The 26,454-nt window shown below is 45.1% G+C and overlaps 1 protein-coding gene across 1 annotated transcript in view; it reads right to left on the bottom strand.

Annotated features, from left to right (window-relative positions):
- LOC124622947 (zwei Ig domain protein zig-8-like) overlaps positions 1-26,454 on the bottom strand; it is a 365,055-nt gene that overhangs the window by 53,029 nt on the left and 285,572 nt on the right. Inside the window, exons 2-3 of the mRNA XM_047148738.1 lie at positions 24,720-24,904; positions 15,679-15,889 (exon numbers count right to left, since the gene is read on the bottom strand). Coding sequence (XP_047004694.1) covers positions 15,679-15,889; positions 24,720-24,904 — 396 coding nt within the window. The remainder of the gene's footprint in view (positions 1-15,678; positions 15,890-24,719; positions 24,905-26,454) is intronic.

Below are 26,454 nucleotides of genomic sequence, written 5' to 3'. Positions count from 1 at the left end.
CAAAGTGCCGTCAATGCGAACAAGAGGTGACCGAGACGTGTAACCAATGGCACCTCATACCATCACGCCGGGTGATACGCCAGTATGGCGATGACGAATACACGATTCCAATGTGCGTTCATCGCGATATCGCCAAACACGGATGCGACCATCATGATGCTGTAAACAGAACCTGGATTCATCCGAAAAAATGACGTTTTGCCATTTGTGCACCCAGTTTCGTCGTTGAGTACACCACCACAGGCACTCCTGTCTGTGATGCAGCGTCAAGGGTAACTGCAGCGATGGTCTCCAAGCTGATAGTCCATGCTGCTGCAAACGTCGTCGAAGTGTTTGTGCAGATGGTTGTTGTGTTGCAAACAACCCCATCTGTTGACTCAGGGATCGAGACTCCATCATCCGTTACAGTCATGCGGATAAGATGCCTGTCATCTCGACTGCTAGTGACACGAAGCCGTTTAGATCCAGCACGGCGTTCCGTATAACCTTCCTGAACCCACCGATTCCATATTCTGCTAACAGTCATTGGATCTCGACCAACGCGAGCAGCAACGTCGCGATACGATAAACCGCAATCGCGGTAGGGTACAATTCGACCTTTATCAAAGTCGGAAACGTGATGGTACGCATTTCTCCTCCTTACACGAGGCATCACAACAACGTTTCACCAGGCAACGCCGGTCAACTGCTGTTTGTGTATGAGAAATCGGTTGGAAACTTTCCTCATGTCAGCACGATGTAGGTGTCGCCACCGGCGCCATCCTTGTGTGAATGCTCTGAAAACCTAATCGTTTGCATATTACAGCATCTTCTTCCTGTCGGTTAAATTTCGCGTCCGTAGGACGTCATATTCGAGGTGTAGCAATTAGCTGGTTCAAATGGCTCTGAGCACTATGAGACTTAACATCTATGGTCATCAGTCCCCTAGAACTTAGAACTACTTAAACCTAACTAACCTAAGGACATCACACAACACCCAGCCATCACGAGGCAGAGAAAATCCCTGACCCCGCCGGGAATCGAACCCGGGAACCCGGGCGTGGGAAGCGAGAACGCTACCGCACGACCACGAGATGCGGGCTGTAGCAATTGTAATGGCCAGTAGTGTACTTTCCTGTGGAGCGGATAGTGACTCAGGCTTACATAGCTCAGTTGGTAGACCACCTACCAGCAAAATGCAAAGATCCCAGGTTCGAGCCCAGGATGGACGAACAGTTTTAATCTGCGAAGGGCTTTCAAACCAGCTCGCTGTCCGCTGCAGAGTGACATTTCGTTCTGGCATTATTAATTAGTCTGATGTAAGAGTATAGTCTGCACTTGATGTATGTGTGGTAAGATATGTGTGGAACTGAGAGGTGTGTTTGCCGGCCGGTGCGGCCGAGCGGTTCTAGGCGCTTCAGTCTGGAACCGCGCGGCCGCCACGGTCGCAGGTTCGAATCCTGCTTCGGGCATGGATGTGTGTGATGTCCTTAGTTTACTTAGGTTTCAGTAGTTCCAAGTTCTAGGGGACTGATGACCTCAGATGTTAAGTCCCATAGTGCTCAGAGCCATTTGAACAATTTGAGAGGTGTGTGTATGTGTGTGTGTGAGAGAGAGAGAGAGAAAGAGAGAGAGAGAGAGAGAGAGAGAGAGTACTTCTTCGGACGTCCGTGGTGTGTAGATGACTTACTCTGACAGCTTCGCAGATAATACACAGAAACTGCCATAGAAGTTCAGATGGGTTCGCAGCGTATCTCGCACGACTTTTTCGCTGTAAACTAGTAGAGGAAACATTTATGCACGCGCTGATTAACGCCAGGTACAGGTATAAACATCTCCATAACACTCGGAAACACGGATATCTGCAGTCTGAGCCGAGAGAAATTTTCTCCCCGTATTCTTGTGCACGTAGTAGTTTTACAAAATACAGTCCATTGCGTTAGAGTATGGTCCAGAATGATACCTTCAACACTGAACTATATTTCGTTCTTCCTGGTAGCAGATATGCTTCTCCGTGTTCGGTACTGGTTCCTGGTAGAGAAATTTATGTTGCGATAAATCCAGACCATGTAGCATCCAGTTGCTCAGAAATTAACTGCTCTACGCACCACTTTTCGTGCCTCCGTTGAACCAAAGATCGTGCTGCTACTTAAAAGGTACACTCCCGCACCTTCCAGGTCACCGGGCTAACAAGTACTTTGAAATTTTTTTCTCAGCTATTCCGTTCGTGTAACATCCATACGCTCCCACAAAGTTAAACATCAAAGAACATCAGTATATTCGCAAGAACAGGTGTATTGGTAAGACATGATTAACATATTCTCTGACAACAATAACTGAATAATCATCTGTGGGGTAGCATCCTTATTGGTTCTGATCTCGGAGAAGAACTGACTGGCAGCGAGCATCAATGAGCATATATTACTTTTAACTGTAAAGTTTATTTTAGTCAATGATCACATAAATTGTTTTATGCATGCATGTCCAAACATTGCATCGTAATTCTTAATAACACAGGCACTACTAATCCGTAGTTATTCGCCAATACCAGGCCCTCGACTCTCAATAAATACGCCCTTCCTGGACGGGAATACATGTAATGTACGAGTGCAGGTTGTTACACAAGGCCGACGACATACGGAAAGCTGGATATGCCCGCGATTCGTGGACGGATAGCGAAAGAGGATAGCCGACCGCTCGGATAAAACGAGTTCAGGTACCGGTCCGGCATAAATTTTCACTTATGTCATTCAGGCATATAGCCAAAGATGGTTCGTATTCGCAACTGCGAATTCATTTCCTGCAATTTCCTGTCTTTCGTGAGTCCTCTACTTCAGTATTCTTACTAGTAGGATCATCATTGAAATGTTCATCTTCAGCACGTATTGACGCAGTCATCGGCCGAGAAATACAGGGTGATTCAAAAAGAATACCACAACTTCAAAAATGTGTATTTAATGAAAGAAACATAATATAACCTTATGTTATACATCATTACAAAGAGTATTTAAAAAGGTTTTTTTTCACTCAAAAACAAGTTCAGAGATGTTCAATATGGCCCCCTCCAGACACACGAGCAATATCAACCTGATACTCCAACTCGTTCCACACTCTCTGTAGCGTATCAGGCGTAACAGTTTGGATAGCTGCTGTTATTTCTCGTTTCAAATCATCAATGGTGGTTGGGAGAGGTGGCCGAAACACCATATCCTTAACATACCCCCACAAGAAAAAATCGCAGGGGGTAAGATCAGGGCTTCTTGGAGGCCAGTGATGAAGTGCTCTGTCACGGGCTGCCTGGCGGCCGATCCATCGCCACGGGTAGTTGACGTTCAGGTAGTTACGGACAGGTAAGTGCCAATGTGGTGGCGCTCCATCCTGCTGAAATATGAATTGTTGTGCTTCTTGTTCGAGCTGAGGGAACAGCCAATTCTCTAACATCTCCAGATACTGTAGTCCAGTTACAGTAGCACCTTCGAAGAAAAAGGGACCAAAAACTTTATTGGCTGAAATGGCACAGAAAATGTTCACCTTAGCCGAGTCACGTTCATACTGAGTTGTTTCCCGCGGATTCTCAGTGCCCCATATACAGACATTGTGACGGTTGACTTTCCCGTTAGTGTGGAAAGTTGCTTCATCACTAAACACAATCTTTGAAACGAAAGATTCATCTGTTTCCATTTGAGCAAGGATAAAATCACAGACATCGATTCTTTTAATCTTATCAGCTGCAGACAGTGATTGAACCAATTTTTCGTAGGACTCTCCATACAGTTGATTGTGGAATTTGCAGCTCTCTGCTAGCTCTGCGAGTAGATTTTCCTGGGCTGCGAACAAATGCTTGCTGGATGCGTGCTACATTTTCATCACTCGTTCTCGGCCGTCCAGAACTTTTCCCTTTGCACAAACACCCATTCTCTGTAAACTGTTTATACCAACGTTTAATACACCACCTATCAGGAGGTTTAACACCATACTTCGTTCGAAATGCACGCTGAACAACTGTCGTCGATTCACTTCTGCCGTACTCAATAACACAAAAAGCTTTCTGTTGAGCGGTCGCCATCTTAGCATCAACTGACGCTGACGCCTAGTCAACAGCGCCTCAAGCGAACAAATGTACAACTAAATGAAACTTTATAGCTCCCTTAATTCGCCGACAGATAGTGCTTAGCTCTGCCTTTTGTCGTTGCAGAGTTTTAAATTCCTAAAGTTGTGGTATTCTTTTTGAATCACCCTGTATAGAACGTAAACACCACTCATGATTAGGCCTTAGGCGTGTTCCAGCTGACCGACTGCTACCTGAAAGGCTGTACGAGGTGCGATCTATGATCGCGGAATATGTGCTGGGCATGTCTCCAATCCTTGCAGCCGTTATTGCCAGTAGATAAACCCCGGTGGCGCCGCAGTTTCTTTTCTGAAGCAGCCCTTCAATCAGCCTCAAGAAGCTAAGTGGAAACCGTTCCTGACTTCTCTAATCAGAAATAAAGCTGAGAAGTTGCCGAGTTTCGAAGCCGAGTCCTTCCGCAACAAAGGCAGCGACTCTAGTCATTCGGTAACGGAGGCGCTCTCCAAGAAACATTTATCGTTTTTTAAGGTTGAAAAAGAAAGAAACTATTTTTTTCTACTAATATTTATGAGCAGTGCGCGGCTCGTGTCTGTTCCGTTTATTGCTTGACATCCTGTCTTTGCGGTACTGCCGTCCCGTTTCTTATTCGATTTACTAGCGTCACTAAGTTGCTGGCTTACCTGCCCATGAGTGGCAGCAGCAGCGCTTATCGGTAAGAGCACTGTCGTACTATCTTTGGAGCGACCGATAGTATTTCCGGGTTTGTGTGTCGGGAGTTCAGTCGGGATGGAGCTGCTGCTCTGACGACCGGACAGCCATGACTCTCCCGACCATTGGCGACATACGTGACTTGGGTGGGGACGACCTTGGTTGGTCGTTCTGTCGGTCGTCTCATCGGAGGACATGTATTTGGTCGCCAACCGCTTCCGGGTTCTTCGTGTGTGTCGACTTGTGATTCGTCCTTGTTGTTCCAGTCAGTGGTTTTAGTATTGTGCGAGTTGTTTGTGGCAGTGTTTTTGTGGAACCGTGTGTAGCTTGTGTGGTTTTGACTGAGCAGATATTTTAATGCTGTCTGCGTGCTGCAGGCAGTCATTCGGTTGGGACGAAGCAGTGAAGAAGTCTCCATGGGGTGAGGTCAGGCCGGGACCACTGACGGCATGCACGCACTGTCGGATCGTGAGGCGCTAGCTGCGAGAACAACAAAGTTCGTTACTCACTGAACCTGGAGGCTGAAGTAGAGTGATCAGTTAACCTGTTATGAAGCCTCGACTATTGTGACATCTCTTCGTCCATTTGCAGGTTGTTGCTCCCTGGGCCATTCGGGCTAGCAGTCGGTAAAATCTTGCAGCAATCTTCCTGTATTGCGATTAATTATTAAATTCACTGTTACTTACCAGTGAAGTGCACCAGCGGTATTTTCTGCCCTGTAGCCGTTAATGCCCCAATAACCTGCCTTGGTTGTTAGCATACTTTTCCGGCAGTGTGCCTTTCCTCATCGTGTTGATGCTGTCCAGCACGGCGTGTAGTTCGACAGCCTTTTAAATTCTTTGATTTAGCTTTGCTTAGAGTGGTTATTGTTCCCTTGGCTGTTTTTAAACGCCAATTTCTGAAGACGTAGTGCTATTCGTATCTTCGTCCTCACCCGATATTTTCGATCGTTGTGCTGTTGGTCGGATTTTGGTTAAATTGTTGGTTCTTGGGCTGTCTCTAGTTTGGGTTGCCATCCGATTATTTAACTTCAACTCCTGGCTGCCTGTCTCACTTCACCTTATGTATGAGCTACCTACTCAAGCCGACCAGTGGAACACTTCTGAGCACCACTTGTTGTGTTTTTTTTTTTTTTTTTTTTTTTTTTTTTTTAGAATTTAGATTGTGATTTTCATTTTAGTTTGAAGTATTGTGTGAGGCCTTCAGCTGTGTATTAATTCAGTTCTTTTTAAATTTTACATAAAGGCCTTCAGCTGTGATAAAATAAAATTTTGAAGATTGATTTTATTTTGCCACGCGGGATTAGCCGAGCGGTCTAGGGCGCTGCAGTCATGGACTGTGCGGCTGATCCCGGTGGAGTTTCGAGTCCTCCCTCAGGCATGGGTGTGTGTGTGTTTGTTCTTAGGATAATTTAGGTTAAGTAGTGTGTAAGCTTAGGGACTGATGACCATAGCAGTTAAGTCCAATAAGATTTCACACACATCGTCATTCTGATTTTATTTTAAGAAAGAAAAAAAAAATTTTTCTTAAAATTGGTTCTATTTGAAATTGTTTGTTATTTTTTCGATGTGTTATGTGTGGCCTTCAGCCGAGGATTTACGTGAACCCCTTTTAATAAGGCCTTCAGCCTTGTGTATTCTTTAAAGGAATTTCTTTTTATCAGAAGGAATGGATTTATTTTAAATTGTTTGTCTGACATGTTGTTCAGGCCCTCAGGCATTGTTTCAAATTTGTTTGTGGCCTTCAGCCATGCAATAAGTTGATATCTTTAATTAGCCTTTCGGCCATTCTGTTGTTAAGTTTAAAAGGAATTTTTTGGTTGTAAAAATTGTTTATTAATGTGTTTTCATTGTAGTTGTCCTTCAGACGTGTAGCGTAGGCCTTCAGCCGCTAATTGTTTTCAACTGCATATTTTTTTCAAGGAAAAAAGTTTTTACTTTCTATTTTTAATTGCATTTGATTTCTAAGCCAGGCCTTCAGCCGTTCTTGTCTTTGGTGTGGTTTTGGGCCTTCAGTCCAGAAAGCATCTCAAGTTCTTTAACTAGGCCTTCAGTCGTATTGTCTAATTGTAGGCTTTTAAATCAATGTGTAACTGAGTGGTTCTTAGAAAAATAAAGTTGTGTGTTTGATTTCGCAACTCACAGAAACTGTTTACGGCCCTCTCCACAATCATAACCTTATCCTGTGCGCTCTCTGAGTACCTACCAACCTGGTTTCAATTTGTTTATTTCGAACCGGTTTACAGCTTGTTGCGCCATAGTCACAAAACAGTTTACGAACGTTACTCCATCTACCACTCGTTAGAGTAACGTGCCACGCTACCTAGTGGTGAGAAATTAGCGTGCACGCCAGGGGACGTCGTAGGAGATGAACTACCCCAGGTCCATCACGGAGTATTTCTCTGCAGAACACTCACCTCGGGAGCCGGCCGCGGTGACCGAGCAGTTCTAGGCGCTGCAGTCCGGAACCGCGCGACTGCTATGGTTGCAGGTTCGAATCCTGCCTCGGGCATGGATGTTTGTGATGTCCTTAGGTTAGTTAAGTTTAAGTAGTTCTCAGTTCTAGGGGACTGATGACCTCAGATGTAAAGTCCCATAGTGCTCAGAGCCATTTGAACCATCTGAACTCACCTCGCGTCTTGTGAAGATGTCCCTCTCGCTGCAGTCGATACACGTAGTCGTGATTTCGTTTAGAAGTGGCTTTGTAACGGTGAAAATCGTAGGAAGTCCTTAAATACTTTACGGTAAGAAGCGGTTAAGGACTATCCTACGATTCTCACCTCACGGCGCCATTTCTAAAGAGTAGCTGCCAACGCAGAGAGAACAAATCAGGCTCATCAGGAAAACCATCCACTACATGGGCACGTTCTAGCATCCCCAAGGTTGAGGTCCAGAAGAAATTTTCTCAGTACCACTTGAGTCTTTCAAACAACAGCAGGTACAACAAGTAAGCAGTTGTAGACCTCTCGACTTGAGAGTAATTCTACCTGGCTTCTCTCTTCGGAAACCCTGCCACCTAGACATCAGCAGCACTGGATCGTGTGGAGGCCACTCAACCATCTTCGTTCTGGAGTTGGAAAATTCAGGAGTAACCTCTAGAAGACTTACTTCCCTGTGCATACCACCAACTGTGACTGTGGAGAACCACAGACCACGGAACACCTACTGCCTATTGGGTTGTGAACCATGCCCTGCATCTTGCGCAGAAGAATCTAGAGGCAATATTAACCTGCTAGTTTACACACTGACACAAGGGAAGTAAAAGAGAGCAAAATCAAACATATTCCAGTAAACCTGCAAACCAACAGTTTGCGACATATTTGCACGGTCACGAACTACCACTGGCGTCTTTGTGAAGTATTGTCCTAGTCAGTACAAAAGTATATACTTGCCTCCAACCGGGCTCTAATTCCACTTAGGACAAAATAAGATACTGAGGTCAATGGCAGCTCGTAATCACACATTCGCAGATATCTTGCAAACTGGTCGTTTGTGAATCGATTGTCGTATTTTTCACGCGTGTTAGTTTTCGCTGCTAATTATGATACACAATGTGTATACATTTTGCATTTGGTGTGCCTCTGGTCCCAATCTCTGTTTGTCTTGCTTGGACCATAAACCAGCCCTGTAACCAACACACCCGTAAAACCGTCAACGAAGTAACGGAAGTATGTGGACGTTCCATGGGCAATCCCACTGGCGAGAAGCTCGACGGAGAAGAACCCTCAAAGGCATTGTTGGTTTCCGCAAAGTGCTGGAACTCAGAAGTCATTCAACAGTAAATGTTTTTGCGAATGACTGTCTTAAAGTCCTGTGGTCTGAGGTAATTCGAGAAGAATAAATTCCTATTATGTATTCGGTTCCTGCAGTATACACGCTGAAGGCGCCAATTGTCCTAAGCGTATTCAAGCATCGTTTACTCCATTTGCCCTGTCAAACCTAGCTAAGTGTGTTATAACGAGGTGTGGAAAGCTGGCGCCTTTTATAATGAACATTTTCAAACCGTGAAATATATCACTGCTTCGTTCCCTAGAGCCTCTTCAGTTTTAGTACGACAGATAGGAAATGTTTTCACTGAGCCTGAGATCTAAAATGGTCTTGTGTACATCAATAGCAGCTTCGTCTTCCTTCTCAGCAACATTAAAGACTTGGAAACATTCGGATTGCCTTTGTAGAAACTGACAGGCTGAGTGACATTAGAGGTTTTTTTTTTTTAAAAAATGGTTCAAATGGCTCTGAGCACTATGGGACTCAACATCTTAGGTCATAAGTCCCCTAGACTTAGAACTACTTAAACCTAACTAACCTAAGGACATCACACACACCCATGCCCGAGGCAGGATTCGAACCTGCGACCGTAGCGGTCCCGCGGTTCCGGACTGCAGCGCCAGAACCGCACGGCCACCGCGGCCGGCACACTAGAGTTGATACTGGGCAGAGAGTAGTGAATGATTTTGACGCTGTTTATGCAATAAATCCAGGCTAGTCGAATTTTGTTACTATGTTCAGTACCCTCACTGGGGGAGGACAAGACGCTCCAGAAAACATCTCTCCAGGGATATTTCTGAGCCGTGACGGTTTGCTCGCGCGCCAGCGTATTTGCAAGTACCTGGCCTTCGCGCTCTTATCTTTGCTTGTGGCGTGTACTGAGTCTTGGCTGCCTTATCTTTGCCGGAGGAGTTAACTGGAGGCTCTCGCCAAGGACGTGAACATTTGGCGTTAGACGTTACCCGAGGCCGGAGTGCGCTTGTAGTGGAGCGGGAACCGACCACGTGTACGGGGCAGCTTGGTGGAGAGCTTTTCCTGACTTGTTGCTGCCTTGGGTTCCGTGTTGCTAGTTCCGGCCACGGCTGTATAAGGTCGTCCGGTGCCTTATTGCCGCCTGATGTACCAAAATGGTTCAAATGGCTCTGAGCACTATGGGACTCAACTGCTGTGGTCATCAGTCCCCTAGAACTTAGAACTACTTAAACCTAACTAACCTAAGGACATCACACACATCCATGCCCGAGGCAGGATTCGAACCTGCGACCGTAGCAGTCGCACGGTTCCGGACTGCGCGCCTAGAACCGCCTGATGTACCCGTCGCAAGTCATATCTGATGTCTAGCCAAAGGTTAAGTGAGATTGTACTTAGGGCACGAGTGTGAAGGTGTTGTGGGCTGCTGCCTCACTTCTGGTAACTATAAGCGCATGGGTGTTACCATGGAAGTAAAGGTGTGCCTATGAAGAGTTCATGGTGTTTAAGGCAGGTGTTAAATAATATAATGAACGAGCGTGCCTCTTCCAGCTCGTGGGAAATTGTTGTTTGATGTGATACGTGATCAGCTGCAAGGCCATAATCTGTTTATCAAATATACTGCATTCGATGGTTTCCTAGCCTTAGCGCAGTGAGTCCCAGTAAAGCTTATAATGAAATTTTCAGAATTGTACTCGTTACAGTTTTCACTGAACAGTGGGGTATAAGAGTTCACGTAATTTAATTGTGACAAAGAGTGGTGTGCCCGCTGGTCTTGCTAGCAATTGTAAGTTTTTTTAATATCTTAATAGCAGGCAATTGTCCTTAAGGTAATTCATAAATTTTGCGCTGGTGGTTGTACCTTGCCTGTGTAGTTGATTCGTAGTGGGTTAAAGGCAGTGTGCCATTTTATTAGTGAATAATGTAACCTGTTATTTATTATCTTTTGCTGGTTGTTTACATTGTCCCTGCGGACCTGTTCTGTGCTCCTGTTAAATGTTACAGCTGAATGGCTGGTGTTTTGGAGTAAGCGCTACCTTTCCACCTATGGGTACGGGGGCTGTGAAATACTGGGTAGCGGAAGGAGACTCTGGGTCGAAGCTCGAGAAGTGGGTATCGTACGAACGGCCTCCTTCCACCTTACGCTTTGGCTTCTCCAAGTTAAGGTTTCGTTCTACCTTCCTCGCTAATTAATTCTGGCGCTACTTATATTAACTTGAGTATTTATTATATTTATTAAACCTTGTCTCAAGAGCAACATGCAATTGTGAAAGGTTGTTGCTGTACTACTCTTAGTAACATCTTGCGCTGACTAACTGTGTTACTAGGCCATGGAGTCGAAGTTTCAAAATGGTTCAAATGGCTCTGAGCACTATGGGACTTAACATCTGAGGTCATCAGTCCCCTAGAACTTAGAACTACTTAAACCTAACTAACCTAATGACATCACACACATCCATGACATAGGCAAGATTCGAACCTGCGACCGTAGTAGTCGCGCGGTTCTGGACTCAAGCGCCTAGAACCGCTCGTCCACCGCGGCCGGCAGCTGAAGTTTGAAACCTTAGTAAGCCTTAGTGATATTGATTGAATCTTGAGTGTGAAACGAGTGCCATTGTATTAACTTCATCCTGCTATTTATTGGGTGCATCTGTGGCACGTTGTTGTTATTTACGTAAATGCTTCCGAGAACATCAGTTCTCAGTGTCCGAAGACTAGTCAGAAATATTGTGTGTCTTAATTTAAGCCGTCAGGAGCATAGTTGTCAGTGGTTTTAAAATTGTCTTACATATGAGATAGACTTTGTTTCATAAAGACACATTGGTAGCAGATTCACTAAATTCTTGTGACTTACTATTCTTATTACCTAAAGTAATCAGGATTAAGATATTGTTGTTCTAAAGCAATTTGTTGATATGATTGTTAAATAAAATGAGTGATAACAAAAGGGATCCAGTCCTTCCCATTGTTTCCCTATTTCCTAGCAGAAGAACGCTTCAAATTCTTCTCTTAAGAGACCATCAGCGTCCTGCGATGGTCGGCAACATTCCATGACTGCAGAGAATTCAGAGAAGTACATGATGTAGTTCAAAAGTTCATTTCAATTGAAATTATCGTTCTACTTTAAATATTTAATAACGTATTTTCGTGATAATCTATATTTTCTTATATATTTTTTCTATTTTCATTACATTAAAAATATGCATACCCTGCCTGTTAATATTACATAAAGATCGAGAAGCTGGCTATGTCGAAATAGTCTGGGTGTATTGGTAATGTCTTTGTTTCTAAGGTTTGGTTTCGTACACACTAGTGTCTCTTGCGGACGCCCTTCAATTGCCTCATAACGCTGGCCTTGGGAGTTGTAAGTTTTTGCAGAGCACTTTGAGTTTCACGGGCGGTGTGTGGGCAAGCATTATCCTGTTGTATCAACACATGACCTTTCTGTTGCGAGAACGGCAAAGGAACAGGTCCAAAAACATCTTGCACATACCGAGCGCCGGTCAGCGCCCCCTCCAGAAACGCTAAAAGTGGACAAGAGTCGTAGCTTATTATACCTGAGCCGATAATGCCTGGGACGGGACCAGTGTGTATTGGACGAACGATGCACTCTGCGAGACAGCGCCCACCAGGTCTATATCGTAAGTACAAAGGACTATCACTTACATACAGGCAGAATCTGCTTCCATCGCTGAAGCCCACGGCGCGACACTCCACTTTCCAGGTGATCCTCTGACGGCACCAGTCGAGGCTGTGGCGTGAGTGGAAGAAGGGCTAGAAGTGTGCGTAACGGTAGTCTCATTGCTAATAACCGGTTCACAACAGCTCAGGTCAACACGTCTGGGCCCACATGCACTCTTATCTCTGCTGTGGCAGCTGTACGGTCTGCCACTGCTGCCCTTACAATACGACGATCCTGGCGGGTGTCTGTCTTGTGTGGATGTCCAGAACCTCATTGACACGACTGAGGATGTTCGCGCGACCACTGACACCAGCATCGTTACACAACTGATGCTACTTGTCCAAGTTCTGTGGCAGTTCTGCGAAAGGACCAGTCTGCCACAATCTGATCTCTTTCAAACCTGCTCATTTGGCTGTAGGAAGAATGAGTGCATGTCCGTGGCACGGTTGCCTGCTTGCTCCACACGTTTGCACTACACTGAGCCTTCGGGCTGTGAGCATTCCCTATTAAAGATGGCGCTCTGGTAGCTATGCCACTATGCTAGCTGTTGGCGGAAGACGCTGAAACCATGATCAGTGCATCTACTACCCTCCAGGTAGCATTTGCCGTCGTCCGATCAAAATCAACGTCGTCTTTCCACGTGTACTAATTTTTTCGGATGGCTTATATGGAATGCTTGTCCTTTACTGCTTTACGTTTCTGTTTGATTTTATATAAATGAAGATTCGTCTAAAAATAGCAAAATGTTCAAACGTCAACCCTTATTATACAAATATTTTTTATGTTTAAGGAGAACTTAACGAGTTTTAAAAAGCAATCAAAATCATCAAATGTTGTGGTACCGATAGTTTTGTTCCGATGTTATCGTGACTCCAATAGCATTTGAAGCATTTATACTGACATAATCACATGGGACGTGGAAGAGTATGTAGTCTTTGGCACACAACATGACTGCTGGGTGGCTGTTGCGGAGACTAATTGCAAGTCACACCTTGGGCATGTAATTGCTATCACATTGAAAATCATTTATTACTGTAGTTGCATTTTCGTCTGTAAATGTATATCAAGAGAGCATGCATATTCCACATCTCCCTCCAAACCAATGGGTCTAGTTCAAACAAACTTACACATACCGCTTATTTTCTGTAATGAAGTACTTTAGGGGTAATAAGCACACTGCACTGGGGTGAGGAATGGGATGAAAATGTGGTGAATAGCAGATGGATGGAAAGAGGGGGGAGGAGATGGAAGAGAAGGAAGAGGATGAGATGGAAAGAGAGAGGGGAGGGAGGGAATGGATAGAGAGAGGGAGAAGACGAGCTGGACAGAGAGAGGGGGAGGAGAAGGATTACAGTGGGGAGTGGGAGCCATATTCAATATACCTAGAGGAGAAGCCACGGGTGAAAGACTAGTCATTTTAATAAACGGAATGTGGAAAGTGCAGTAATAAAACATACTTAGATTACTATGCTCGTATTTATCAATTGTTATTTTCTTATTTGAAGTTCTAGTATTCGGTTGCAGATAGGTTTTCGATTCTAGATGCCTGTATTTTTTAACATTGCTTAACTATTATAAAAGAGAGCGCAGGCAGCCCGAAACATTTGTATCGTGTGTTGAGCCAGTACTATTGGACAAATCACGTCAGAAAATTGTTTTGTTCCTTCATCAAAGGTCATGCTGGCATGAATGATTATGCACATCCAGGAAGTCTCTATAACTGATAGATGTGTTGAACTGTGACTATTTAACCTTCGTGTGACATTTGTTTAAGTAAGGCTCAGAAGTCGGGTGTGAGAGTATTCCATGCTCTAATAAAAAAAAAATCAAAGGGATGACTAACGTTGCATGTTTGTTTAAACGTCATCAATTCCTTCATTTAGCTTTCCTAAACGATATTGTTAATCTTGTAGCAAGAAATTCATTTCTGAACACTAATGAAGGATATCGCCTCGAGCAGAGGGCAATACAAACATATCTTTTGCATCTGGTGTCATAATAAGGCTGTTGTGTATTATTTCTAACAGAGGTGTCCATCGAAGCTGTCGTTTGTTGCCATCAACTGACACACCTTTCGGTCACGATGTAGTAAAAATAACCAGCAAGTCAGCACTGCATGTTCCTGCTGTTTCAAAAAAAAGTGCTTGTTTGAGAATTCAACCCTCATACACTTAATGCTTTACTCTCGTGTTTTCAAAAATTTACCTCCTCCTCTCTTCATTGAACAATTGTCAGTAAAACACTTCTAGACGAAAATGCAGTTCAAATCCGGCTTGATATCAACTAGAACTGGTAGATTTCTATGGGCGTGCAATTGGTAAACTAGTTGAACTAGTTCAGCATTTATCAATTTCTCCATTTTTAGAGAGCTGTTGCTCATCTACAGTAGGTTCAATTATGAATGGCCACAGATCCACCTGAAATTAACCTCCATGCGAAAGCAAGGTCATATACACTATGTGATCAAAAGTATCAGGACACCCCCAAAAACTTACGTCTTTCATATTAGATGAATTGTGCCTCCACCTACTGCCAGGCATTCCGCATCAGCGACCTCAGAAGTCATTAGACATCGTGACAGAGCGTAAACATTGGACGACTGAACAATGGAAAAATGTTGTGTGGAGTGACGATTCACGGTACACAATGTGGCGATCCGATGGCAGGTTGTGGGTATGGCGAATGCCCGGTGAACGTCATCTGCCAGCGTGTGTAGTGTCAACAGTAAAATTCGGAGGCTGTGGTGTTATGTTGTGGTCGTGTTTTTCATGGAGGGGGTTTGCACCTCTTGTTGTTTTGCGTGGCACTACTACAGCACACGCCTAAATTGATGTTTTAAGCACCTTCTTGCTTCCCACTGTTGAAGAGTAATTCGGGGTTGGCGACTGCATCTTTCAACACCGGCCTGCGGCGAAGTGGTTACACGACAATAATATCCCTGACCTGCACAGAGTCTAGACCTGAATCCTATAGGACACCTTTGCGATGTTTTGGAACATGGACTTTGTGCCAGGCCTCACTGACTGATATCGATACCTCTCCTCAGTGCACCACTCCGTGAAGAATGGGCTGCAATTCTCGAAGAAACCTTCCAGCACCTAATTGAACGTATGCCTGCGAGAGTGAAAGCTGTCATCAATCCTAAGGGTGGGCCAACACCATATTGAATTCCAGCACTGCCGATGGAGGGTGCCACGAACTTGTAAGTCATTTTCAGGCAGGTGTCCGTATACAGCAAGTGAAGCGGCCTTCCATTAAATATGCGAGAAAAGCCAGACTCTTTTAAATAATGTGAGAGAAATATTGTGGATGATTATTTTGCTTTTTATGCTTACTGTTGTGTTCAATAAAGTAATGGAAAAGAGCTATGAAAGTGTACACTGTACTAATACAAATGGATTACAACATACTACACTTTCCTTACGACGGAAGTCTACTTTAATAAAACATAAAGTTGGTCTCTGCGGCGGCCAGGTTTTGTGTCAGGGTGTGGGCGCACTCACCGACGACGCGCAGCTGGACGAGTCTGCCGACGGGCGGCGTCGTGCTGATCTGGCACTCGTAGACGCCCGAGTCGCGGCGCTGCGCGTAGCGGATGCGCAGCGTCCAGTCCTCGGTGTGCGGCGAGTGCAGCGCCTCGAAGCGCTGGTCGCTCGTGTAGGTGTACCGGCCCACCGTCAGCAGGTGGATGTCGCGGTGCCGCACCCACGACACCTGCCGACCAACACCGGCTCAGCCGTCAACGTCGAGAAATCACTGCTCTCCCCGGTGAGGGGACATACTATGATGAAAATAGTATTCGTGTACTATGATGAAAATAGTATTCGTAAGATTGGCTTTGCCACTTATTATTGTGTTTACGTCAAACTTGAACTGCATTCTTTAGTCAAAAGAACACAGGATTTTATGAGTAGAGAAAAAAATGACGAATAATCTATACAAATTATAAAAATGGATGTAGATATATTGTACGTACCCTACCTGTATGTTTAACATTCCCATTTAAGCCACGGCACCGATTCCAACCAAACTTGGTATGCATATCACTTACTGTCTGGAAAGAATCACTGGGGGGATGGGAACCACCCACCTATCAGAGCTCTTAGAGATTTACAACATACTTTGCACATAATTTCAAGCATTCACGTAATTTTTTCTCGCTGATGAACCTCACAGTATGATGAAAGAAAAACATTTTGTTGCTTATTAGGAAAACGCTACAGCTAATAAATGATGTGTAATCATTTTTAATTAGCTATTTAATCGAATTGAAGCACTTCAACCAATTTTTTGAGACGGGATATGTTACTGGCGTTGCTCTGCAATCAAAAAATGAAGTGTTGATTGTTTATTGCACTAGCCTCAATTGTTGTTTTCCCGCGCAACCTGAAAAACACATGACTGAATGTGAGTGAATAACTTTTTGAAAGACAACATGTTTACGCCAGTGACTTAAACTTTTTATTTCCACTATTGCAATTTCAGGTGCAGGTGTTTTCGCTTTAAGCCATGTAAACTTTATACACGCTGACACGTGTATATGCTGTTGTCATTTGCTGTTATATACATTCGTAACTATAACAACAAATGACAAAGACATACAAATGTGTCAGCGTCTACAAAGTTGACATGCTTTAAAGCCAAAACATCTGCACTTGATAAAGGCCTAATGCCGAAATAGCAATAGTGGTCTCGTCAATAAGAAAAACTGGTGCATTTGAGGGACTGAGAATCGGCATTTCGTGATCTAGAAGTCTTTTCACCCTCAGCGGGTAACTGTGTGGTGTGCGATGTCCAGTCGTGGACTAGTCGGTGCGATACTCCTTGATGGCACTGTGTGTATCGAACAGTACGTGAAGGTCTTGGAAGATGATATCATCCCCATTATCCAAAGTCACGCTGATTTCAAGAAGATGTGGTTCACACAAGAGGGAGCTCGACACCATCTAAGTAGGAGAGTGATGTCCTGGAGCAGCACTATGGAGACCGCATTCTGGCTCTGGTTACCCAGAGGCCACTGGCATGGGCCTCGATTGGCCGCCATATTCTCCGGATCTGAACACATGGGACTCCTTTTTGTGGGGCTACATTAAAGACGAGGTGTACAGTAATAACCCCAGAACTATTGTTGAGTTGAAAACAGCCATTCAGTAGGTCACCAACATCATCGATGTTCCGACACTTCAGCGGCTCATGCAGAATTCCGCTATTCGTCTGCGGCACATCATCGCCAGTGATTCCAGGCAGATGGAACAAGTCATAACCTCAATCCGAATGTCTGTAGTGACGTTTAGATGTTGAATAAAGTGTGTGAACTCCGTAGTTTGTAACTAATTTACGTTTTTTTATCTTTTCACCCTGTAAATCGCCGTAATTTTTTTACCCCACTGACATAGAAGCCTCAATATTTTACAGCGCCAAGGGATCATAGGGTTTAGTATGTGACATATATGTCAACTTGATGCATCATCCCGTTCCTCAGAAAAAGTGTTTTTAGCATTCTCACAGACGGACAACAAAGTGATCTTATAAGGGTTCCATTTTTGGCGATTGAAGTATGGAACCCTAAAAAGTGAATGAACAGACACGGGTAAGTTTCCAACACCTTGCACGATATTTTGAACGCGACGAAGTTGGCTGCCCGCCGGGTCTGGCGACTGTTCACAGCAACTGAAGAAAGGCGACCGGCTCGAGGCAGAGCGGGAATGTTCTAGCTATGTCAGGACATGCAGACTTCAAAAAAAAAAAAAAATAAATAAATAAAAAAAAAAGTGTGAAATCTTATGGGACTTAACTGCTAAGGTCATCAGTCCCTAAGCCTACACACTACTTAACCTAAATTATCATAAGGACAAACACACACACACCCATGCCCGAGGTAGGACTCGAACCTCCGCAGGGACCAGCCGCACAGTCCATGACTGCAGCGCCTTAGGCTGCTCGGCTAATCCCGCACGGCTCATGCAGATTTCTTTAGCCGTTTAATCAGAATGTACGAGTGCTATCACTGTGACACCAACGTATAGAATAAAACAAGCAATGGAAGCAAGTGGAACCATCACCGCCCAAAAGGCGAAGACACAAACTTTCATCGAGTAAGTTGGTGCTGAGTATTTTTTGGAACTGCCTTGCCATGGTGTTTACACATTATGCTCGTAAAGGGCAAACCGCACAGGAGGACACTGCGGACGTTTCTTGTTGAGGCTACGGGAGGCTGTGAAGACGAAGGTGTCCATGAGGTTGCTTATTCTCCACTGAGCACCTTCACGCGTATTCTCTTAATACTGCACTCAGTGCCGGCCGGGGTGGCCGAGCGGTTCTAGGCGGTACAGTCTGGAACCGCGTGATCGCTACGGTCGCAGGTACGAATCCTCCCTCGGGCATGGATGTGTGTGATGTCCTTAGGTTAGTTAGGTTCAAGTAGTTCTAAGTTCTAGTGGACTGATGCCCGCAGAAGTTAAGTCACATAGTGCTCACAGTCATTCTGAATTTTACTGCACTCAGTGACGTCTCTCTCCTCATTTGCATGAAAAATAGTGTAGCAGGCATTTTCAGAATGACGATGAGCTGATTTTTGAAGTGGGACGTGCACTGATCAGCCGCCAGACAGCCTAGTATATCCAACGTTTCTGTCTCCTCATCCGTCATTGCAAGTTAATATGTACAGAAACTCTAAAACCATCATCAGGTTTCATGGTTACAGTTCGACTTCTCGTGTTCATAAGCAAAAATTACAACTATCCCTCATGGATGTAGAGGGACGAAAGCATCATATAAAGATCAGCAAACGTGCAAGATGTGTATGGCGTTATTCCTACTTCCGTGACATAATAAAGATTAGACAAGTGTACTGCGTGGACCTTCGCCATACACTATCTCAGCAACAATATCCAGACCCTTCTAGATGTCCCTCCTAAGAGTCTACATGCGAATTTTCTCTGACGTTTCTGCAGATATCTGAAATTTAGTTTATACATTGTGTAGCTGGAGTCAGCCCAAACAATTACTGCTCGCCACGCCTTTCAAGCGACGCTCCTTGTCGACAGAAAGTTCCCGTTTGTTTCCAATAACAAACAAAATTATTTTTAAGGTGAAATTTTACTTGCCCAATCGACAGTGCTCTTCCAGATAAGTCTAGTCCGATAGTGAAACAGTAAAACACGAAGAATAACAAATACTCCAGCAGCAACTAAGTAGCGCTGTATGCTTGTAAGTGGGACTCAGCGTGGCCCAGGGCAGTGGGTGTCGTTGCTGGACTACTGATTATTTTTCGAGTTTTACTGTCCCTGTTAATACATAACGATATTTTTTTTCCTTTATTGAATTTCGATTCCCTCCGAAGGGGGCGGGCTGGCAGCAGTTTAGTACGCTGCTCTCCAGCCTACAGAATTTTTAAAACATAAGAAGAGAAGAAAACAATAAAATCAGGTGATAAAATGATTACTTAAATTGTAAAACTGTGGAAAATTTCGGAAAGTTAAAACATAAAACAAAGGGGTGGGCGATGCTAATAAAATACACAGAAAGCAGACAGGTAAAATAGTAGACAGACGATTAAAAACACGGCGACAGTCTGGTTTCTGTTCGCAAGAGATATAAAAAAATCAGACCCAGCGACAGTATGATGTCCATTCGCAACACTTCGGAAAAGACGCACAGCACTTAATCTCTGGAAACACTGCACTAAAAAGTCGGCACGAAGATGACACCACAGCCAAGGGCAGATTGGGGGAGAGGGGGGGGGAGGTATCATGATAAAACAGATATAGCACTAGACTAATCTGGGACCGCTCTCTCGAATGGGCACACAAAATTCCGCTTTACAAAGCGTTCTGTTGGCTCTGAGCACTATGTGACTTAACAGCTATGGTCATCAGTCCCCTAGAACTTAGAACTAGTTAAACCTAACTAACCTAAGAACATCACACAACACCCAGTCATCACGAGGCAGAGAAAATCCCTGACCCCGCCGGGAATCGAACCCGGGAACTCGGGCGCGGGAAGCGAGAACGCTACCGCACGACCACGAGCTGCGGACAAAGCGTTCTGTTCTCAACGCGAAACAAACTGACGCTTTCCGCCGACGCTGGGCATCGCATTACAGACTAAATGGCTCTGAGCACTATGGGACTTAACATCTGAGGTCATCAGTCCCCTAGAACTTAGAACTACTTAAACCTGACTGACCTAAGGACATCACACAACATCCAACCATCACGAGGCGCATTACAGACTGATTAGCAGTATTTGCTTGGGATGATTCCAGCTACACGATGCAGAAACTAAACTGCAGATTTCTGCTGAAACATCAGAGAAAATGCGGCCGACACTCTGCATAATGTAGAAGTGACCACCAGACGTCAGGAAAACCGGACCCGCCAGTATGAAGGAGACTGGGTTTATAGCGCTGCCAGCAGAGAATCAGACAGCAAATACGTCGGTCACGAGAACTCAGTTACTTCGAACGATAGTCAGTCACTTGATGTCACCTGAATAACAAATCCATCAGGGACCTTTCAACCATTCTAAAGCTACACTAGTCGACTGTTGGTATTGTGATTGTGAAGTGGAAAGGTGAAGGAACAAGCACAGCTAAATCAAAACCACAATAGATCTCATATATTGAGGGACAGCGAGCTTCGAGCGTTCCAGAACCTGGTTATAAAAAATTGCGTGGAAACAGCAGAAGGACTCAGTCGTGAATTCCAAAGTGCTACCAGCGTTCCAGCTGGCACAAGGACTGTAGGTGGTGAGTAAAAGGAAAGAGGTACAACGGTCAAGCAGCTCCTCATAAGCTATCCGTTACTGTATTCAGTGCAAAGCGACGCTAGAGATGGCGTTAAAAGCGAAGCCACTGGACAACTGGTGACTGAAGACGAGTTATGAACCGCGCTACACCTTCTGACAATCAGATGGAATGATTTGGGTTTGAGGAATGCGTGGAGAACGTTATATGCCAACATGTATAGTGCTGAGAGTGAAGCACATAGGAAGTGGCGTTACGCTACGGGGTGATGTTTTTCATTATTAGAAAGTGATCCCTTTATTGTGATTAAGAAGTTAAATGCGAAAATATATCAACATAGCAACATTGTGTAGTACATAAAGCGGAGGAACAATTCGGAGTTGGTAATTCTATGAGGATAACAATTCACTCTGTCACAAAGCAGTATCCGTAAGGCATTTGTGGGCAATAACTTTCTTGGAAAGAATTGGCCTGGCCAGGGTACCGACATGAACACCACGCAACTTCTTTGATACGAGTCAGAATGTCGACTTAGCTCCAGACCCCAGTGTCCAGCATCACTACCCTCTCTGCTTTCGGCTTTTGAGGAGACACAGACATTCAGACACCTCATAGAAACTGGCCCCAGCAAATTTCAAGCCGTCACAAATGCGAAGGGGGCATACCTTATATAAATGTCCACTAATCTACGCTCATGCTCATAAATTAAGGATAATTGCAGAATGTGGTGCCACACAACGTGGCACTACACAAAACTGGCGCTAATAGCATAGGCACATAGGGAACACACAGGACACAGGTCTGTAAGTCGACGGTATTGGTGATAAGTTGAGAAAACCGTCCCTAAACACATGTGCTACAAAACGCCACTGCTTCCTACGCATGTACCCCGACATCAATATGGGATTTGATCACCATGCACACGTACACAGCACAACGGGTTGGCATACTGTGGATCAGGTGGTCGAGCAGCTGCTGGGATATAGCCTCCCATTCTTGCACCACTGCCTGTCGGAGCTTCTGAAGTGTCCTAGGGGTTTGAAGACGTGCACCGATACGTCGACCGAGAGCATCCCAGACGTTCACGACGGGGTTTAGGTCTGGAGAACAGGCAGGCCACTCCATTCGCGTGATATCTTCTGTTTCAAGGTACTCCTCCACGATGGCAGCTCGGTGGGGCCGTGCGTTATCATCCATCAGGAGGAAGGTGGGACCCACTGCACCCCTGAAAAGGTGGACATACTGGTGCAAAATGACGTCCCGATACACCTGACCTGTTACAGTTCCTCTGTCAAAGACATGCAGGGGTGTATGTGCACTAATCATAATCCCACCCCACACCATCAAACCACGACCTCCATACAGGTCACTTTCAAGGACATTAAGGGGTTAGTATCTGGTTCCTGGTTCGCGCCAGTTGAAAACCCGGCGAGAATCGCTGTTTAGACTATACCTGGACTCGTCCGTGAACATTACCTGGGACCACTGTTCCAATGACCACGTACTGTGTTCTTGACACCAGGCTTTACAGGCTCACCTGTGACCAGGGGTTAGTGGACTGCTCCTCTCCTCCGGGCGAATAAACCATGTCTGTTCAGTCGTCTGTAGACTGTGTGTCTGGAGATAGCTGTTCCAGTGGCTGCGGTAAGGTCCCAAACAAGGGTATCTGCAGCACTCCGTGGCCGTCTGCGGGCACTGGTGGTGAGATATCGGTCTTCTTGTGGTGTTGTACACTGTGGACGTCCCGTACTGTAGCGCCTGGACACGTTTCCTGTCTGCTCGAATCGTTGCCATAATCTTGAGATCACACATTGTGGCACACTGAGGGCCCTTGCTACGACTTACAGTGCTTGACCAGCCTCCAGGCGCCCTAGTATTCTACCCCTCATAACGTTTTCAATGTGTGTTCCTTGAGCCATTTTCAACACATAGTCACCATTAGCACGTCTGACAATGTCTGCACACTTACTCGCTGCACCGTACTCTGACATGCACCAACACACTTCTGCATATGTGGACTGCTGCCAGCGCCACAGTGCGACGACCGCAGGTCAAATGCACCGCGTGGTCATACCCCGAGGTGATTTAAACCCGCAAACCGCTCACCAGTGCGTTGCTTTACCAAGTATCAGCATTATCAAATGGTTTAAATGGCTCTGAGCACTATGGGACTTAACTTCTGAGGTCATCAGACCCTTGAACGTAGAACTACTTAAACCTAACTAATCTAAGGGCATCACACACATCCATGCCTGAGGCAGGATTCGAACCTGCGACTATAGCGGTCGCGCGGTTCCAGACTCAGCATTATCCATAATTTATGAGCATGAGTGTATGTTCGGATACTTCTGCTCAGATGTTTTATTTTCATGAATTTTCTCATTTGAAGAAGACAGACGGAGCGATCTGTTTTAGGCCTACTTGCTGAAAACTTTCAAAAGCTAAGTTTGCAGAAATATTTTTTTATTTAAAACAATCGGTTTCGACAACTTTGCTGTCATCTTCACGTACTAAAAAATCTTTTTGTTATGAAACGTTCATTTTAAGTTGGATCTTAAGCCTAGTTGTCATGCAGATAAAAGACAGCACATTGTAAAAGGTTTGTCATGACTTAAATATTTAAAAACGTGTTTTATATTTTTAAATATTTTAGCCATGACAAACCTTTTATAACGTGCTGTTTTTTATCCAGATAATAACTTGGCGAGAGGTCCAACTTAAACGAACACATTTCATAACAAAAAGATATTTCAAGGCCTGAAACTATCAGCAAGATCTGTAGAAACCGGTTGCTTTAAATGATATTTATTTAAATAAATAAATATTGACATGTGGAATAATCGGGTCTACTGCCGGATGTTTGTGTCGCTCTGGCACAATATTTCGGGCCACGTACCTCGTTGCCTTCTTCAGGTGCTACCTGAGACTGCCGTATTGGAGGATCTTGTCCAGTATTTATGCCCAGAGGGCGCTGGGTGCTTTTTTTCCGTCCGCGCCCGCCAGGCGGTGCTTGTAAGGTGTTGTCTCTTCCCTCTAAGAGGCCTGTCACAGGACTGGCCTCAGAGAACTGCCACAGATGGCGACCAAGTCGGGCGCAGACGTTCGAGGGAGCACTGGGGAAGAGACAACACCTTACAAGCAGCGCCAGGCGGGCGCGGACGGCAAAGAGAGCACCCAGCGCCAAGGGCGTACCCAGGATTTGAACTAAGGGGGGGGGGGGGCAGGTCATACTAGTCTCAGGAAACAAGGACTCGAGACAACATACAGCACTTCTTATTAAATAAAACAGTAAACCAGTGAAAAACTGCTTTTGATAAACATTTTAAATACAAGAATGCACTTGTACAATCCGAGAAAACATGCAGCATTTCTTATTAAATGAAACAGTAAACTAGCAAAAAAACTGCGAATATCTTCTAGGGGGGCAGCTGCCCCCCCTCCCCTACCCCTCGCTGGGTACGCCCATGCCCAGCGCCCTCTGAGCATAAATACTGGACAAGATCCTCCAATACGGCAGTCTCAGGTAGCACCTGAAGAAGGCAACGAGTTACGTGGCCGAAATATTGTGCCAGAGCGACACGAACATCTGGCAGTAGACCCGACTATTCCACATGTCAAGATCTCGCCAGGAAAGCCTGAAGAGTTACAAATAAATGTTTATGCGATCTTGGCTTCTGAATGTTTTATTTACTTTTGGCGAGTCCAAACATATAAGGAGTCTCGCCGTCGAGTGCACTGTGCTGTCGCAAATCCCGAGACACCAGCGCCGGATACGCGTGAGAAGGAACTGGTACTCACGGTGCGGTTGCCGAGGTTCTTGACGCGGCAGTTGAGGTAGGCCGTCCTCCCCACGAGGCCGGTCAGGTTGTCGGGCACCGAGGAGTCGAAGTAGGGACCGCCGGCTCCGTCTGCCGCCACCTGCGTGCCGTCCTGTAGGAAGTCCGTCACGAAGCGGCTGCTGGAGGACCCGGGACCCGCGCCCCCTGCAACATGCGTGTCCAGCCGTTACAAGCCACAGAACGGCTACACAAACTCCGCAAACATTTTGCGGCAGGGGGCCTTAGCGAACAGCGACATTACCGTTTATTTGGAAAAACTGCGCTTCTCTACACATTACGAGATCACTCCAGAAGAAACGCACAATATATACATTTTTAAATCCAACTTTTGTTCTACGTCTTTCAAGATCTCACGCCAGATGTGTTTTTATAATTTTTTTTTTTTTATATTTATGGTACGTGAAGTTCATAACTCAAATATCACCCTCCAAAGCTGTTCGATACAACTCTCAAAAATGCTCGAAAAGAAAACAGGTTTCATGTTTTCCAAAAATTTTAATAGGCTAAAGCAGGGCCGGCCACGGCGTGCCAAACTTCACACGTGCAGCATCTCGGAAGAACCCAGAACAGCGCGATATTTCGTTTGGCATTGCTGTGCGACATTTTTCGGTCGGCGAACTTTCTGAGTTCGACAGAATCGTGGGGTCAGTGTTGTTTACCCTTCGTTGTATTGTATTGTATCGTTTGTTAACCAGGGACCTAGAAACGACGGAGAGGCTCCGTCCCCGCCGCAGCCGCAGTGACCCACAACCCCACGACGACTACCGCACTCCACTTCACCCCTCCGCCGCTCCACACCGAACCCAGGGTTATTGTGCGATTCGGCCCCTCCTACTTATCCTATCAGTCCACCAAATTTTCAGCATTCTTCGGTAGCGCCATAGTCCATGTTTCACTACCATACAATGCTGTGCTCCAATAGTACATTCTTAGGAATTTCTTCCTCAATGTAAGCCTATGTTTGATACTAGTAGACCTCTCTTGGCCAAGAATCCCCTTTTTGCCAGTGCTAGTATGCTTTTGATTTCCTCCTTGCTCCGACCGTCGTGGGTTATTTTACTGCATACATAGCAGAATTCCTTAACTTCATTTACATCATGACCAATCAGTCCTGATGTTAAGTTTCTCGCTGACCTCATTTCTGCTACTTCTCATTACTATCGTCTTTCTTCGATTTACTCTCAATCCATATTCTGTAGTCATTAGACTGTTCATTCCATTCAGCAGATCCTGTCCTTCTTCACTTCCACTGAGGAGAGCAATGTCATCAGCGTGTCTCATTATTGCTGTCCTTCCGCCTTGAATTTTAATTCTACTCTTGTACCTTTCTTTTATTTCCGTAACTGCTTTTTCGATGCATAGATTGAACAATAGGGACGAAAGACTACATACCTGTCTTACACCCTTTTTAATCCCACTCTTATTATTCCTTCCTGGTTCTTGTATATATCGTATATTACCCGTCTTCCCCTACAGCTTACCCCCATTTTCTGAGAGTTTCGACCATCTTGCACCATTTTACGTTGTCAAACGCATTTTCCAGGTCGACAAATCCTATGAACGTGTCTTGATTTTTCTTTAGTCTCGCTCCCATTATAAACTGCAACGTCAGAATTGCCTCTCTGCTACCTTCACCTTTCCTAAATCCAAACTATATCTAACACACCTTTAATTTTCTTTTCCAGTCTTATTCT

The sequence above is a fragment of the Schistocerca americana genome, chromosome 7, assembly GCF_021461395.2.
Source record: "Schistocerca americana isolate TAMUIC-IGC-003095 chromosome 7, iqSchAmer2.1, whole genome shotgun sequence".
NCBI lineage: Eukaryota > Metazoa > Arthropoda > Insecta > Orthoptera > Acrididae > Schistocerca > Schistocerca americana.
The sequence above is the reverse complement of the archived record's forward strand: the minus strand, read 5'-3'. Positions and strand labels throughout refer to the sequence as shown.